Consider the following 18,856-nt stretch of genomic DNA (forward strand, 5'->3'; position numbering starts at 1 on the left):
TTAGCCTATCGCTTAAAAATATGAATTTTGAAATTCTATTTGTTATACCGAGAACGGCGACAACAGATTCAAGTGATTCAACGACGTCGGTTGAGGGGAACGATTATATTTAAGATGCATTGCCTACATTTATCTACAACATAATTATTGCGGCTATGAAATCGACAGAGTGACAGTTCAGGGCCCCTGAAGGTTAGGTTAGGTTCTTGCGGAAGACATCGAGCCTAGAAGGCAAAGGCAGAACATTATTTCGATATTATATTATTATATAACTATATGATGTCTTAGACACATATACAAAAAAAAATTACGGAGGGGTTTATAAAATTTAGCAATACAAATTGTGCCGCAACATAATAAAACAATTTTTTTCTCGTTACTCAGAAATATATCGGGAGGGGTGAACCCCAACCCCCCCTGTATACGTGCCTGTGATAATGTGATGTCTATATGTATGTATTTATTAACGGAACATAGAAGGTGTAATATTAATTTATTATATCATCAAAAACGTGTTCGAATTCGAAACGTTAAGAGCAGTAGCGTATTTAGGAATATCGTAATATGCCATCCTTGCAGATATACAATTAAATAACTTTTTTTCTTTAACATAGGTATAATTTCTAACATGATAGGTAATAGATGTAATACAAGTCTATAAATAACCCCTTCCACTAATAATTTATCAAATCGAACGATTCTTTTCATACATTTATTAATACAACTTAGATAGTTCGATCCATCAGCATTTTACTTTGAGTACATACTTTTTACATTCTTAAGGCACTTTGAACCATTTCTCAAACGACTCAAACCATTTCCACTTTATATTGGGGATCAAAATTTGGAACCCGGATCATTTGATCCACTCCCACTAAGCCCCCTTTAAATACCTTATTGGTTTAAGGATGTGCGTTCATAAGTTACAAACAAAACTTACTGTGTTACTGTGTTATGGAGATTATAAAAACTAGATTATACACATAACACATTTATACGACATCGGTAGCTAGCATAATACCGATCATCATCACTTCTTCGAATTTTCGACTACTTCATACGTGCCGACAGTGACATTGCAAGTGTTAAACGGCCTGGTAACAAAACTCTATCGTGATATCATTTTTAGACTTTCAGTTTATTTTATTCTGATTTAATTCGTGCCAAAATTACCTTTACTGGTGAGTAATGTAACATCATGAGATAATAGATAATATAGAAAAACACTAGTACATTATACTACAGAGTGCCGGCCGCAGGGTGATCAAATTGACGTAGAACTCTTATTTTTCAGAAAATATTAACGTTACTAAAATTTTAGTAAAGAACAGTTGTTCTTTGGAATAAAGAATTAAAAATAAAAATGCTCGTTTTTGTTAGAGAGAGACAAAAAGTAATAACATTAAAAAATATTTTGTTTTTTAACAATTTAATATTATATAAAATAAATATATTATTCAAAAATATCAATAGTTTTTTGAAATAATGAGTGTTTTACGATAAACGGATTACTCGGTATATACTATCATTATTAATTTTGTTAATGATTTTTATTTTTTACTAATAAATAACATAACTAAAACCATCAGAAGAAAAATAGATTCGTGCGTGTATTTATGGATTTAAAACCGTGTTTTAACACCATCGTATATTTATATTATATTTACACAATACATAAATATTAAATCTTCTAGCTGTAGCAGTGACACAAAAAAAGGTAAACAAATGCCAAGTAAGACCACTCTACTATAATACATTATAAGTGTCGAATGGGTCACTATTATTATGGGCGATGTGTAAAATTTGAATTCAATGATATATCAATAATCAATATACATATTATACGAAAAACGATTCTAAGCGGAAATGGTCTGTCAGCCTGTAATATTAACAAGTACATTTCGTGATATATGTATATATATATTTTTTTTTTTTTTGATTTACCTACCTAGCTATTTATTTTACTTTTAGTATTACGGTAGATTGATATAATTCTTACTTGAATAATGTAGTTTATAATTATTATAAAAATATACATTTATACCATAATAAATAGTATATAAATAGATATTATCTTAAAAAAAATAAAATATCATTATGTATGGTAAAATTCATAATAATATAGTACCTATTCGTAAATTTCAAGTGTACTGTGTACACGAATAATTTTTTTAAATTATAATAATTATTTTAATAAATAAAATCATTATTTATATTGTTTAAATACAAGTAAGTAAGTAATTTTGTCAACATTTGAACTTAAAATGTCTACGTAAATTGCACTTATACATTTTTTAGATTTTATGTTTTCATCAGTATGAACTTCTTATGGAAAATCTCGTATTATATTTTCAAAACATATAAACAAAAAGTTGTTTAAATTTCAAACTACAAGAAGTTAGCAACTTTTTCAAATCAACAATTTATTGAATAATATTTATTGGCATAAGTTCTCTTAGAAAAAATAATTTCAAATTTGTAATTAAATTGTTAAATTCAATACTTATGATATTCATATTATATACCTACCTATTTGACTATTCAGTACTTAAGTTTTGAGCAATATATTATAATTATATACTTATTTAATATAATATGTACTTATTAATTATTATGATTTAAGATTTTACGTTTAAAAAGTAAACTTGTTTAATAAATAATAATAAAATTATATATTTGTATAATAAAAGTCGGTAATATATAAATATAAATGTATGAAAGTTCAGTAGGCTACTAGGCCATACTGGTTCTATTTTTCTATACTCTTTGAAGTTAACCTCAATAACAAAAAAATGTACATAATATTGAAATAATAAATATTTGGAAATTAATTTTGAATTTTGATAATAATTTTGAATAGTCGCTGTGTAGTTATGTACCTATTTTTTTTTTCATTTACTAATTAGTTGTACGATTTAATTTTATTTTATTCATTGTTATGATATTAATTTTATAATGCGATTTGTGGTAATAAGTATCTAGGAGAAGCATACATTTGTTATTAAACTATATTTGTAATTGTTATTTATCAAATCCATATTTCAAATTAAAAAAATAAAAATAAAATGGCTATTCCTAATATAGCAGGTAATTCTTAGTTATATATTTACATATTCATCTTTTATGTGTGTATAATTTATTGTAACAATATTATTTTCGTTTATTTTAGTCCGAGGTTCTACAGGTTTGACTCTGTATCAGAGCCAATCACCATATGATCCAGTCTCTAAATTTCCATCGGATGTTTCATCAACATTCAAATTTATGTTGTTCAGTCCAAATGGAAAACATTTTGCTTGGATTAACAATTCCAAGTAAGTTTTAGATTGATATTTTTCTAAAAATGCATTAACCACATATTTTCTTCTGATTTTCTGTAAGGGTTGTAATTGTTAAGACTTCTGATTGGAAGACCGTTGCTGAAGTTGACTATCCAAAAGCTGCACAGTTAGCGTATAGCAGTAAAGGAACTTATTTGATCGTTTATGAGCCGTTTATGAGTAAATAGAAAACTATATTTATATACAGATTGCTATGTTTTGTGGTGATGAGACATGAGTTTCTCTACTTTTTCAATAGTCCTCTACAAAATAATAAGCATGCTTATTTAAGAGAATGTAAAATCATTAGTCATTATTTCTGTTTATCACACACAGGATATAGCAAATAAAAATTAGTGAAAACATATCACATGTGTTGAGACACTTTAACACCTGACATAAAAGCAAAAATTAATATTAATAAAATAGGTACTTTTAAAATCTCTTTTAAATAATATTAAATATATGTTTCCTTATGTTTTTCTTTTTTTTAAATATCAGTCAAATATCTTTTATTGATATGATTTCTTATTAATTAATTATCTATATCAATAATAATATAATTGATTTATTATTTTTAGCTACACCAAGTAATCCAAAAGGCAGTCCTAATGTGCACATTTTAAAAACAGCTGATGGTCAACTAGTGAAAAGTTTAGAATACAGGGATTATAAACTTTGGTAAAATATATCACAATAATTTAAAAACATTTATGCAAAATAAATTAGTCCATTATTTTATTGGTATAATATTGTTTCCTTTATAGGACTCCACAGTGGTCTTCGGATGAAAAAATTTGTGCTCGGTTTTTGAATGGAGATGTATTATTTTATGAAAATTCTAATTTTGATAATATTGTGCACAGAATCAAAGGACTTAAACTCAATAATTATTCAATATCTCCGGGAAATCAACCACTTAATATTCTTTGCTTTATTCCAGGTACTTAAATACAAAGTATTTACTAATAATTATTTTTATCAATTTTTATACAATCAATAAATATTTTAAGGAATACCAAAAACTTAACATTAAATTAACCAATACAATCATAGATATTACTTATTAGTCTCATATACACTGAAATAAGATATTTAAGTACTGATTATACTGTTAATTGTTTAGTATTATAGTATTACAGTCTGAATAATGATATATTGTGGAACAATTAACACATTTTAACCTAAATTGTCTTAATAAAAGACTCGAAACCCAATATTGGAGTAAAATAATTTGAGTTTAAAACTAATAATAATAGGTTGGTTTTTTAATAATTATATAGTCAATTAATCTATTACAATGTTATGCAATTTGAAATAACACTTAAAATTGTTAATTCTAGCTAAAACTGGTCCTTCAAATGGTCGTCTATTTCAATATCCAGATTTTAGCACTATTGTTGCCAATAAAAGTTTTTTCCAGGTATAATAATTTATAATTTTTTAATCTATTATTCATAAAGATAACAATTAAGATCATATTTAATAATAATTTTATTCATAATTCATAATTTGGTTTGCATAATATATTTAGGCTGATAGAGTAGAAATATTTTGGAACCAGAAAGGAACAGCATCCTTAATGTTAACAAGTACCGATGTAGACAAAACAGGAGCATCATACTATGGTAAACAAGGTCTACATCTAATTACTTCAAAAGGTGACACTTCTCAGGTTATAGTGAGTAAGTAATTTAATATTTCATTTTTATTGTAATTTTATATGTATTTAATATATTTTACATTTCAATATTTTTAAAAATCTATTAATTGTAATTAACTTTTTCAATTTAGATAAAGAAGGACCTTTATACAATGCTGCTTGGAGTCCATCTTCAAATGAGTTCTGTGTTATTTATGGTTTTATGCCATCAAAAGCAACTTTATATAATTTAAAATGTGATGCAGTGATGGAATTTGGGACTGGAACCTTTAACGTAGTTTACTACAATCCATTTGGGAATAATATCCTTTATATATCAAAATATAATTATTACATTTTAATAAAGAATGTTGTTGCACTTATTAATTTCTTTAACTTTATAAACACTTCTTCTTTTGGCTGGGTTTGGTAATGTGCAAGGAAATGCAGAATTATGGGATATAAATGGAAAGAAAAAAATTAAAAAAATGGAAATACCAGATACTACATTTCTTCAATGGTCTCCAGATGGTCAACATTTTGTAACAGCTACAACTGCTCCACGGTTAAAAGTAAGTAATGGCTACAAAATTTGGCACTATAGTGGTTCATTACTACATGAAAAACCTTGGGGAAAAGATGAATTATATCAAGTTGTTTGGCAAAATTATCCTCAAGGGACTTTTAAAACACCCAACATAGTTTACAAAGCTGTTGAAGGAATTGCTTCTAGTCAACCAATTGGTAAGTTAGTTTAATCATTCTTTTGATATTGATAAATACTTAAATAGTCTAAAGATTTGCATGGGGCTAAGCCGGAATCTATAAAATTCAAGCCAGAACTTTTTTTCTAAAAATATTATGAGCCAGGACTGGTTTGGACTCTCCTAAATTGGCTAAATTCAATCCAAGTTGGTCCAAACTTGTTATTTGTTATTCAGTTCTGGGCTAGGTCAAAATTCTGTATGAAAAATTAAAAATTCTTACAAGACCTACCTTTTTTTGAAAAATATATTAAATTAGATGTCAAAAATTGAGGTAGTCCCATTTTAGTTAAGAATTAAATAATAATATTGAAAATGAAAAATAATTACTATTTAATTAAAAAAAAAAAAGTTATGTCGGGCTATTAAAAAAAATTATTGGCTAATTACAGGCTAAAAGTTTTCATCCTTTTCAAACATCTATTAATTTATCTTGTATCTAATTTCTCTTTGTTTTTCCAATTTGCAGCATCTAAACAAGTTTATCGACCACCACATGCCCGAAACACTGATTTTAAACCCACTAGCTTACACGAAGATTCATCATTAGAAACAAGTATGATTTTATTAACTATGTAATTTAGTAAAAGCACATGTTTTTGTTTTTAATATAGTAACACAAAAATATGAAACTAAGTATTGTTTTATTAAATTTAAAAAATTTTATATTTTAGTTGAATTAAATTATAATTAATTTTATTTCTAAAAAAATAATAATCTACAAAATCTGTAAAACTATTATTAGAAAACCAATCAAAAGCATATTTAAAGATGAAAAAGAAACGTGAAGCTAAAAGACAAGCAAAACAGCAGCAAGATGTTGAAGACTCAAGCAATAATAAACAGATTGCTGTAAAAACAATTGAGGAACCCAAAGATAACGAAAAACAATTGAGGATTAAAAAAATTCAATCTGTATGTTTTATAATTGTTATTTAATTATTTGTTAATTATTAAATAATACTTATGTATTTGTTATCTTACAGGATTTAAAAAGCATCAATCGTTTTAAAACTTTACAATCTTCTGGTAAAGAATTGGATAATAACCAAATGGCAAGATTAAAGCTTGAAAATGGTTTATTGGCTGAACTTAAACAACTACAGTTGTAAAGGAAAATATTATATTTAATAAATAAAAAACAAATGTAATATTTAATTTATTATGATTTTCTACAATATTCTCTCTAATAAAATTTTTTATGATATTATACTGTACAACTGTACTAGTAATGTAGTTCTGTAATACTATAGATTTTCAAAAGGATATAAAAAGGAATTCAAAATAGTAGGTGAAAAAATAATTATTTGAATGACAATATCTTAGTCTGCTTTTAGGTTGGAAGTGGTTAAAATTTCAAAACTTAAGATTTAAATGAAAAATAAAAAATATGAAATTAAAAGTTAAAAAGAAATTTTTTAAAAATGTTGATATAAATGTAATTGGAACATAATGTTTCCACACAGCAATTCTAAATAAAATATTATATACTTACTAGCTGATCTTGTAGTGTTGCCCATGACAAATGAAATAATGTTAGTAGATATACCGATACACGTTATCTTAAACTTCATTAAATAAAAACCAAATATTTTTAACAATCATTTGAATGATTATTTAAACAAATATAAAATGTTGGGCTAAAATTTCAGAGTATGTATGCTAAGTTCAGGCCCGGATTAATAGATAGTCGCGCCCACACTTATGGCGGCATTTAATATTTTTGTATTATAGATTTGATGTAGTATTAACATGTAGGGGGTGACAAAACCCAAGTTTCCTAAGGTGTATTTAAACAGTTGAGCTGAGCCTGTCTAAGTTTAAAAAAAAATCTGACTAAGAAATAACGTTTTCCACCTCTTTAATCCTTAATATAACCTAAGGGATAAATTTTGGAAAAACCTTAGTGATTTTCTACATCATAAAACAAAACTACTGACCAAACTCCATACTCGTAGCTTCAGTGATCAGGTTAAGCCATGATAAATCTGTTGCCTACCCAAATTTAGTTATTTTATAAATTATAAACTATATTTAACATTGAAATATTAATATTTTTTATAATATAATATTATTTATATTTCAATAAGTATAATTATGTAAAAAAAAAAAATTACAAGCTAGAAGTTGGCTACAGTTTTAAATTTTGTTGGTGGCCGCTAATTTAAAGATCTGTGAACATAACGAAGTAAAAGCTTATCACTTATCACTCAATCAACAATTTTTTTTTTATTGATAATATTACGTTGATAGCACCACACACTAGATTAAATTTCATTTATTCCGAGATAACACGATGTAGAAAAGATTTCTCTACATTGTGTGAGATAAAAATAACTAGCGAGCACATTTACTTGTTACTCACTTATTAATTTTAAAATTTAAATTAAACTGTCGAATAATTGTAGTTATGTATTTTCAATATAAATAAAAATATGAATTTAAAAAATAATTGGATGTTGTCTCAATCATTTTTCAAATGGACCTGGCGCAAACGGTATTATTCTTCAACAGTAATGTCATTAAAAGAATCAAATTTAAATGATAATTTAAGTTCTTTCAAAAAATTCAAGTATCCAGAGAGCATGTTTGTGTCCTGTAATGATGTAGCAAGTAAATAGTCAACATATTATAATATAGTAGTAGTTTAATTAATATAATTGTATTATATTTTTATTAAAATTTTAATTTATTGATTGTTAGTTGTTGCAAGAAGAAGGAAATTATTTATATAAGTTCATATATTTCTTATGTTTTTATTATTTAATTTGTAAATATGTTTAGAAGATATATCAGACACAATATCTGTACATTTGACCAAAAATTACGGTAATAAACAAATTGAAATAATTGAAGCCAACCCTGGTCCCTGCTTAATTACACAAAATTTATTGAAAAAAACCAATTACAATATATGTGTATATGAAAATAGTTATAATGTATTTAAAGAATTCTTAATGGTTAGTATTACATTTTATTTTACTATTAGAAAGCATTATTAGGTTACCTATGTTATGTATTAAAAAATGTTAATATATTATTTTAATTATAGACAGTTAATTCAATTTATGGTGACAGAATTAAAATTAACCCTGGGAATTTTCTCTTGTTGTGGAAATTTGGATACCAAGATAGAATAGATCGAGGAGACAGAGTATCAAAATTTCTATCAAATGTTGGTATATCACAGCAACCATGGAACCAAGAAAGTATGCATTTTTAATTTTTTTTTGTTTATAAATTAAAAAAACGTTTAATTAAAAATAATTAATATTTATAGGTCCATCACTTAAAATAATTGCCTCATTACCAAATAAAAAGTTTTTAAATTATTTGATTTATAGTTTTATATTTCAAACTGGATTGATGGTTTATGGTCGACCAGAATTTTATTTTTTACTTTCACCATCAGTATTTAAGGTAAGATATGTATTTTTTTTTTTTTTTTTTTTACTAAAATTAATATATACATTATTATTTTAACAAATAAATCATTTTTGAATATCTATCTTCTTTAAGCTAGGTATTTGTTGACAGAAAGTTACAGATTTTGAATAATAAAGATTATAAATTGTAAAACTTATAAACAAATACAATTAAGTAATAATAATAAGTTTAAAAATGATTTAACATAACATAAAACTTATATGATTAAACAATGTATATTAAAATACGAGAAAAATATTAAATTAATATAGATAGGTTTTGAATCCAAATTGATGTTTTGAAATTATGTCTTGGAATGGTTTTTATCTATTGAGCAGCATTCTTTCATATAGTTTTGATAGTGATGGAAGAAGGTTCATTGGTCTGTAGCTTGAATGAGATGATGATAATATGTTTTCAAGATGAAGGATACATACTGATACGCACAACTGAGTTATATAGTGTCCTGACAATTGGGCGCTGAGACAATTGAGTGCTATAATATTACACTGAACTGAGCAAAAGTTTACTGTATTAAGTGCAGAACTGCAGTACACAAAATGACAAAATTAGAAATGAATTTGTTCGTAGTTTCTGCGAATATCTAATTAACCCATCAGATAGTCTGAACAATTTCATTCAAAATCAACATAACAGTTTTAAAAGGCATTGTTTAAAATATTTAATATTTTAACTTGACTCATAATGTATGCAAACTTTTATATTTTTTTAAATTATTACCTAACCTTTTTAGATTTATATTGCACTCAATTGTCGTGAATCCAAGTTATATAAGATAGCGGTTTAGGTATGAAGTTTTTTAAGAATTATTTATAATAAGATCGTGGTCTGGACTTTTTTTTTATTTGCTAGTTTAATTATTATTTGTTATATTTCCATGGGAGATGTAAGAGTAATTCTGCCATTTGGTTCATTGGTAGTTTCTTTTGATGTTACATTAGCATACTTAATGTGTGGTTCATTGTATTCATCATATTCTCCTATGGAGGTGAAGTAAGATATGAAATGGTTAATGAAGACTTGTATTTTTGGATTGCTCGTTTTTCAAAAGGTTGATTATGTTATGTTGTTTTAATAATTGTTTAATTGGTAGTCAAAATAGCTAGAAAATAATAAAAATAGCATTGTAATATTTACATATAATTTTATTTTTAGAGGTATTCCAGTAAACCAATTATTGATAAAAAATATTATAAAACACAAACAATTCTTTTTCAAACTATCTTTGATATAGAATTAATAAAAACTTATCCAAGAAAAGCATTTTATCCTCCACACATTTCAAAATCTGCATGTAAAAACGTGCGTTTTAAAGAGGTTAGTTGAAAATAATTAAAAACTATTATTATGTATTATAATAATTTCCATTTTGTTATATTTTTAGTTGAAAGAAGCAGATGATAAGTATATGGTCTTAGCAAAAGTGGTAGGCCGTCGAGATATTTTAAATCATGAAGGCTTAACAGAAGATTTATTAAAACCATATTGGTACTTTGTCAAGCATCATACACTAAGCCGTAAGAATTTTGTAATACCAATGTTAGAGTAAGTGTTAATGATATATTCTTATTTTATTTGTATTATAATTGTTGATTATTTTTTACTTTAAGGCAATGGATTCCTGGTTGTGGACCTCATTTTATTGCTCAAGGATACACAATATTTACACAGTTTGGTGATCTTACACCTCCTCAAATTTTACGCTTATTCTTAAAATTTATTAGTTTGCCAGAGTATAATGATTCACCATTTATAAATTCAATGGAAAGTAGAATTGCTAAATTATTACCTTCATTACAAATCACGTCTGAAGACTCTATTATTGAACAATCTGAAAATAACTCTTCTATAGACTTTGAAGAGTTTAATAACAAGGAAAATTAATTTATAAGTAAATAAGACTGAATTTAAAATTATAATATTAATATTATGAATTATTATATATTTGTCAGATCGTGTATTTTATTCTATTTGTATAGATTTGTGTGAAATTAGTAACATTGTAATACAATTGTATTTAATGATTTGTTTAAAACTTTGATGTACTAGGTTAGTTCATACTTTTTAATAAAACCTATGATCAGAATTACAATTGCTATACATTTAAATAATTATCTAAATTTCATATTATTGTGAATTATGATATTTTAGAGTAATACATACTATAAAAGAACTGCTTTTGTTGATTTAATTAATGATTGTATTGAGTAATATTAATTTATCCTTATTTCATAAAAATAAACTTAAGTAACTTTCAAAATTGAATAGATAATCTTGCTGTCTCATGTAGATATTTAGTGATAACTGCATTTGTTAAAAGAATTATTGTGTTTAATTATGAATTTTACTAAAAATTATTAATCATGCAAAGAAGTATAAACTATATTGAATATAAATTATTCAGTTCAGTATTTCATTTAATGTATTAATTGCTGCTTTATATTGTTTAATGATCGGGTAAACGTATGCACATTTTCTTTATTCAACATTATGAGGGTATCCAATCTATCTTTAAAAGCAGCACATTCTTCTTCAACCAGTTCTAGTCTGAATGTTATAAAATAGTATTCATTATAATTTTTATTATTATTAATGTATACTATATAGTATTACTTATTCTGTAATTCTACTAATTTTTCATTTGGATTTAATTCGTGTTTGAAGTGGTATGAAATACTATTTGATCTTTGCTTAAATAATGTAGACGAACCCAAGTATCCCATCTTTGATTCAAATTTTTGTAATTTTTGTTTTTCCGTTAAGTATTTATTCTGTTAAATTATTCTATTAATATAATAAAATATTTAATACTGATAAACTTACTTTAAAATTAACAGCATCTAAAACATGTTCACAAATTTTATTATGAGCTATGCTTAATAGTTCTACAAGTTGTTGGTTTTCAAATCCATTTAATTTCTATTTAATAAAACTATATTATAATCTTATAATGATATTATTTATTTGGTATTAGTTTTTACCTTAATAAAAATTTCTTTAGGATCCATAAAATCTATTGAACACATATTATGATCTCTGTAAAGTTGTAATTTAGTATTTGTTACTTAATGCATTACCATGTATATACTGTATGTTAGGTGTCTGCAGAAACAGGGTACCTACACTTTATCACTCATTATCATTGAATACTGTAAATATTCTTCAATTTGATTTGCGGGACATTATACTAGATTAATGGACCCTACATTTTTATCTATGACTTAAAATGTTTTTAACTCATGTATTCTGCGCATGCGCAACACTACATTTTTTTTCAAATTAATGAATTTTTTTTAAAGAATTTTGATGTATTAACTTGTATTCTAAACCCAAAATTGGCAAAATTAAAGCTAGGTATAATTTAAAAAAAAAATTTTATTTATACGTATTTTTTCGTTTTAAACACCATATTATGATAGGTACTGTATACATTTATTATTAAATTATTATATTTAATTATTATTATTAATAATGAAATTGTGTTGCGCATGCGCGTTCTCATCACGCATACGTGATATAAAAAAATTTAATTCATAGAAATGTATGATCCATTAGCATAGTTTAATATCCAGCAAACAAAATTGAAAAATATTTACTGGATAATAACTCAAATGAATGATAAAGTGTACCTACTCTGTTTCCGCACAGACATACTGTATTATTATTTACTTGGTTATGTCATTATTCTTAAGTACTTTGGATTCTAAATGAGATATTCTCATATTTCTATCATTTAAATCAAATGCTTGTTGTTCAATAACTTTTACTGCCTGTAATAAATTTTATTTTATTTTTATAATCATATTAACTCATTATTTATATTTGAACAAACTTTATCATATTTTGACTGTAATAATGTAATTGATTCTTCGAGTTTTATTACAGAGTCTTTAGTTTTACACCGTTGCATATTGTTATTACTTAACTCTGCCTATAGAACATTTAGAACAAATGGTAATGACTAATGATTAATGAAAATGTATATGAGATTTATAATATTATGTTAACACTTTAACAGTACTTTTAATTGATTTATAAGTTGGTTATCTGATTCAGATTTTGATAATAGTTTTTGAATTTGTATTCTTAAAACAGTAATTTCCACATCCAATGCTTTACTACGACTTTTCCAAATTTCCACTGATTTAGTCAATTCGCTAACCTTTGATTGAGCATCCTTTAATACTTGGTCACTAATTGCTTTATGTGCTTTTTCCATTTTTCTTGTGTTAACTAAAAATATATAATTGTTAGAACCTATTTATAAAAAGTATTCCTTATTGTTAAATATTTTTGTTTGAATTATGTTATTAATTCATTCAAGCCATTCAGGTACACTTATATAGGATTTATTTTTGTATCACTTACCTAATTCTTTAAAATGTTGATATTATATAGTGGATTTATATAAGATAGGCAAATGATTCTTTGAAATCAATTAAAATTGTATAGTCTATATTTTTTAATAACTAACATCAAGTACTAGTAAAATGGACATTTTTTTTAAAAAACATGTATTTTTGATACTTTCTTACTTTTTTATAACAATTAACAACATACATTTTAAATTTCATATTCTGAATCAGAATATTTTGATACATAAAAATCGAAATTCGGACGAGTTTTTTATAATGAGTTATATTTAAGTATTTAAAGTTTAGGTAAGCGGAGTGCCAGAATAGTAAATCAACATTTTCGGTTTATTCTCCTCTCATCGTACTGTTAACCTAAACTTTAAATATTTGAATCCACGTAAAATTATCGCAGCAAAAACATTGCGGTAATAATATCGCAAAAACAAAAATTTCGCAATAATAATAATATTGATGTTATATTCAAAATTAAAAGTTATAACTGTTATAAGTCTTAAATAGTCATAAATAATACAATAACGTTGTATATTAACGTTTAGTACTAAAAATAATGAGAAATTTCATATAAATAGTCGTCATTTGAACCTTTTTTGTAGCTTTGTGTAATTATTTTTTTTTTATGTGGCTCAAATCCTACAGTATAATATTGTTCAATTTTTAAAACAATTTATAAACTCTTTTCTTTTTTAGTGCATTTATAAATGTCCAGATTGAAGGATGTATGAAACTTAGCATAGAATTAAAACAAGTATGCTGACTTCAACGAAATTATTTGTTCGTGGAATTGTGTTCGATCATTGAATAACAATTATAAGCGTCTATTGAAAAAATGAAAATAAAGGGGCTCTTCTGCAGAATCTATGACACGGTCATACAATTCATGTATTCTCAACAAATTCGAAAGCAATAATATCAACATGCAATAATATTTATTGCGAGTCTGCGTTTTTACCACTATAATTTGACAGTGACACCTAAATACTTAGCTATAAGCATATAACTCATATATTGTCCGAATATCAATCTACATATATAGAAATAGGTATTCGAAAATTAAAATTAAAAATGTGTGTTTTGATTGGAAATTATGTAAAAAATATATTTTAAAAAACAATACATTTTAAAATAATGAGTGTTGCATGAAAAAAAAATCTTCCTGTAGGTTAGTATTTCATTTAGTAAACTTCTGTTCTATTTATTAAATATTTTTATTATGTATAGAAAAGTACTATAATTAAAAATTTCTATAAATACAAAATACCAAGATTCGAGAGCTATGCCTTTACTAAGGCCTATGCAATCCAAACCTGAGGTTTTGTATCTCAAATACGTACTCTGCAAACTTTCCAATCCATCACTCTCCGCATCATCTCTTCTCCACCATAGTACATATCCACTGACCACTTTCACACTTCATAATAAGAACCATTATAAAAGACTTCATTTTAAATTGAACCACTAATTTAAAAAACGACGTAAGTCATTAGCTATTGAAAATTGAGATAATGCGTCATGTGTGAAAATTGAAAATATATATGGGTATTTATGTCAAGATGGTGCGGCCAAATAATAACCAATACAATTAATTTATTACAAGTAATCGACTACTTCCTTTTGTCCTATCATTAAAAATAAAAAAATTTAAATTAAATTTTTTATTGCTATAACATTTTTAATATGCGGTAGGTAATATTTTAAAATTATACCTATAATTGTAATTAGAACCTATTATGCGTTGGTATTTGTGAATAAACATGTATCTAGTATGAACCTGTAGTAATTCAGGCATTCAGCCGCGCATTTATACCACGGAAACGGAAAATATTTTAGAAATGACGCAAGTCAAGGAACTTTATATGCACCTCCCCTAGGCTAAGACATGTTTTTTTTTTGAAATTGTGTATCTCGTCGAGTTCTTAGACCTCCCGATTTATCTATCACATATAACTGGTACCAGTGGTACCGTAAAAACAGTTTTTTATTGTTTCCTTCAAATTATTTTTTATTGACTTACGTCATTTCTTAAATACCTATATAGTTCAATTAGAGATTCACTCCAATTCTCTATAATTGCTGAACTTCCATACAACTCACTCACTGGAAATCCCTCATATCTTCTATCAAGAGTCAACATTTATAAAATGTTTAACGGCCAACTAACAATTTATAAATCATTTGCAAAAAAAAAATTAACATTGGGTCTTAACTTTTTAACATTGGATGGCTTCCCTCCTTGTGTATATCATTGTTGTGTATTCATTTCATTTTCTAATTTGCTTATTAAGCCTTGTAGCATAGATTGTAAATATTCTTTTAAATAAAAATAAAAAAAGATTCAAAAGCTGAGCAGAATATATAACTAAACAAAATATCAATACTAATCTAATAATATCTATTGATAGTGCATTTTATAAATATATATTATATCAGGACTATAATAATACCAGTTAAATTATGCAGTTCTTTGGTTTTTGAATCACTTTGTTTTGCTTGCAGCTCGTTCACTTTCTGCTGCAACACCAAAATTTTTTGCGCACGTCCTATGTAATTTGAAGATCCCGTGCCCATTAAAACTGTTTGCATCATTGCTGGATCTCCGATTTCATTAGACAAAGCCTATATTATGAATTATTAATACTGTTCATAATTTAATTCCCATTAAAATACTTTCTTACATTTTGAGTTATTTTTAAATCATTTTTCAGCTGCATTATTTGGTTTCGATAATTACAAGTCTTTTTATTCAATAAATTATATTTATCAGTCAACTGTTTTATTTCTGAGGAATCTTTGTTTTCTAGAATGTTAATTAAAAATATTAATAAATATTAGTATATATTATATTATCCAATATCCACTAACAGAATATACTTGCATAATCATCAGATGCTGATGATTTGATTATTTGTAATTCTGACATAAGTTCGTTTACCTTCTCTGTTAACTGTAATATTTTTTTATTTGCAAAATCTGGTATGTTATTATTGTTATTGCAATTACATTTTAAACTACTGTTCTTTATAATATTTTTGTTTTCAATTATTGATAACAAACGGTCGTTTTCTTCTTCTAAACTCTATTTAAATATATATAAAAAAATGTGTTTAAGATGATTGTAACTACTTTACCTTACTTTTATTTTATGTAAAAAATGCTTATTTGTATATTGAATACTTGTTTTGTCTACAGATTTAGAAAATGGTGAAATTGTCATCTATAGAAGATAATAAACAATATAAATTTTTTGTCCTTTCTTTTATTATTATGAAACTTACATCTTCATCTTGAGTCTTGTTAAAAATTGTACTAACACTCGATTCATCATTTTCATCCATTGACTTATTGACATTGTCTACAATAGACTGAGTAAAATACTTTTTAATAGTATCCATAAATTCAAAAACACTTTCACATATATCTAATCCGTAAGTATATTTATTGTATTTATTAAATAAACATTTAAGTATTATAGTTTCTAGGTGACCACTAAAAAGAAAATATACTAAAGATTTTATTATTTTATGTATCTATCGATTCATGTATTAATTTTGTTTTATATGTTGTTTTTATTGTAATATTTATAAATTTCGCTCACAATGGTTAATTGTGTTATCTAATTACAGTACGTATTAGTATAGGTTCTAGCCACTAGGTATTAAAGGAATATTTTTCTTAAGAAAACATTTTATAAGGATCATTAAAATATTATATTTGTGTTGAATAATTTAAACGTTATTTACCACGATGGTATAATACTGATCATAACAGTGGCATAGCCATGGGGAGGACTGAGGAGGCTGCAGCCTCCCCCCCTCCCCGAAATATCAAGAAAATTTAAAAATTATTTTAATTTTTAATGGTCCATGAAAATTGCTACAAAAATCTTAAATTATACTTTACAAAAATTGATCAGCCCTCCCTGAAAAAAAATTCCGGCTACGCCAGGATCATAATAAAGATAGTTCTTCCGTGAAAAGCCACTAATCTATTGAAAGTTGTAAATTTAATAAAAAAAAAAATGAAAAAAATGATAAAAATAAAAATATATAGAATGAAGAATTAATTGAAAAAGGGTTGAATAAGGTAATAATTGAGGACAAAAGCAAATAAATAATTGATAGTATAAGTAAAATTGAAGAGAATTTTAGTTAATTGATGTTAATTAGTAGATAAATATAAATCCAAAAATAGTTACGTGCATAGGCAAGCCAAACAACTCATTGCATTAATTAATTATTTTTACATGGAAAATACGAGTACACCTTTTGTAAATCTATAAAATAAGTATGGTGTTTATTGTTTACCTTAAGAAAAGAATTAACTTTGTGACCATAAAATGAATTAATTCTTAAGTTAATGTCTATTTTGGAAAAAATTTACTATTATACTGTATATTGTAATAGGTAGCACTCTGCTGTATAATAATATGGTGTTGAGTAAGTAAGTAGTAACTGAAATGAATGTTTTTAATTTAAATTCAATGATAAATAATTCTAAGTTAACATGGTTTGCTCTGCTAGCCTACGTATATTACTAAACATTAAATTTAATATTTTATACTATTATATTATTATACAGGTAGACGGTAGTAGGTAATATATTTTACAATTACTAAAACACTAAAAAGTTAAATTAAATTTTACTGAAAACATTACATTTATTATATTATTATATATATATTATATTCATATCATATGATAATTATGTCTCTTTGTTATTAACTTTTGAGTGAATGTCACCACAATAACGTCTTACTGTAGAATGGTGAAATAGTATAATGAAATAAATAGGCAAGATAGATTATAGTTAAAATTTTAACTACATATATATATATATGTAATTAATTAAAATATTTTAAAAATTGTTATTGCATGTATAATAATTAGAATAAGCGATAAAGGCAGTAATAACTTTACAACTAGGTATTAATTTTAAAGTCGCTATTCAAAATAACAAAAAACTTATTTTATTTAAATGTCAAATTTAATGATTTCTAGTTTTAAATAGGCATATCCATTAAAAAAGTTATGTATTTGTGTTTTTGAGTTAAAGTTTTTGCGAAATTTTTAAACTGGTGTAAAAACAAATAATCTAGAATCAAGCAATCATTTTTCAAGCTTTTTGTCCCATAAAATGATTATATTATTTTGTTAATTTTTAGTCAATAAATAATATTAGGTAATCCAAAGTAGACATAATAACTTCATACGACTGAATAATAACTTAATTAATTAAATTAATATTATTTATCTTAAAATAATGTTTACATAGAAAAACCATAAGTTTTAATAATGTGACTATAATGTATAC

General features: G+C 25.1%; 3 protein-coding genes across 4 annotated transcripts; 2 read left to right on the plus strand and 1 right to left on the minus strand.

Annotated features, from left to right (window-relative positions):
• Positions 1-3,065: 3,065 nt before the first annotated feature.
• LOC113556865 (eukaryotic translation initiation factor 2A) lies at positions 3,066-6,884 on the plus strand. Its single transcript, XM_026962066.1, has 12 exons — positions 3,066-3,087; positions 3,170-3,314; positions 3,382-3,500; positions 3,902-4,001; positions 4,088-4,263; positions 4,664-4,743; positions 4,855-5,005; positions 5,115-5,285; positions 5,371-5,706; positions 6,196-6,282; positions 6,472-6,641; positions 6,713-6,884. The coding sequence occupies exons 1-12, from the start codon at positions 3,066-3,068 to the stop codon at positions 6,836-6,838; spliced, it is 1,683 nt and encodes a 560-aa protein (XP_026817867.1). The 3' UTR covers positions 6,839-6,884.
• Positions 6,885-8,033: 1,149 nt separating this feature from the next.
• On the plus strand, positions 8,034-14,518 carry LOC113556446 (dimethyladenosine transferase 2, mitochondrial). Of its 2 annotated transcripts, XM_026961395.2 has the most exons (8): positions 8,034-8,339; positions 8,511-8,686; positions 8,779-8,935; positions 9,007-9,146; positions 10,329-10,490; positions 10,558-10,718; positions 10,784-11,064; positions 14,237-14,518. In XM_026961395.2, the coding sequence occupies exons 1-7, from the start codon at positions 8,162-8,164 to the stop codon at positions 11,055-11,057; spliced, it is 1,248 nt and encodes a 415-aa protein (XP_026817196.1). In that variant the 5' UTR covers positions 8,034-8,161; the 3' UTR covers positions 11,058-11,064; positions 14,237-14,518. The 2 variants fall into 2 exon arrangements, with proteins under 2 accessions (XP_026817196.1, XP_026817195.1); XM_026961394.2 differs by lacking the exon at positions 14,237-14,518 and having other exon boundaries at positions 10,784-11,186.
• On the minus strand, positions 11,435-16,938 carry LOC113556445 (DNA repair protein RAD50-like). The gene is made up of 12 exons (XM_026961393.1): positions 16,822-16,938; positions 16,680-16,760; positions 16,418-16,622; positions 16,222-16,343; positions 15,991-16,162; positions 13,195-13,406; positions 13,006-13,104; positions 12,843-12,943; positions 12,155-12,209; positions 11,997-12,092; positions 11,787-11,944; positions 11,435-11,720 (listed from the first exon to the last, which is right to left on the minus strand). Exons 1-12 carry the CDS (start codon positions 16,936-16,938, stop codon positions 11,591-11,593), a joined length of 1,548 nt encoding a protein of 515 aa, XP_026817194.1. The 3' UTR covers positions 11,435-11,590.
• Between the last annotated feature and the right edge of the window lie 1,918 nt (positions 16,939-18,856).

Source organism: Rhopalosiphum maidis, chromosome 1, assembly GCF_003676215.2.
Source record: "Rhopalosiphum maidis isolate BTI-1 chromosome 1, ASM367621v3, whole genome shotgun sequence".
NCBI lineage: Eukaryota > Metazoa > Arthropoda > Insecta > Hemiptera > Aphididae > Rhopalosiphum > Rhopalosiphum maidis.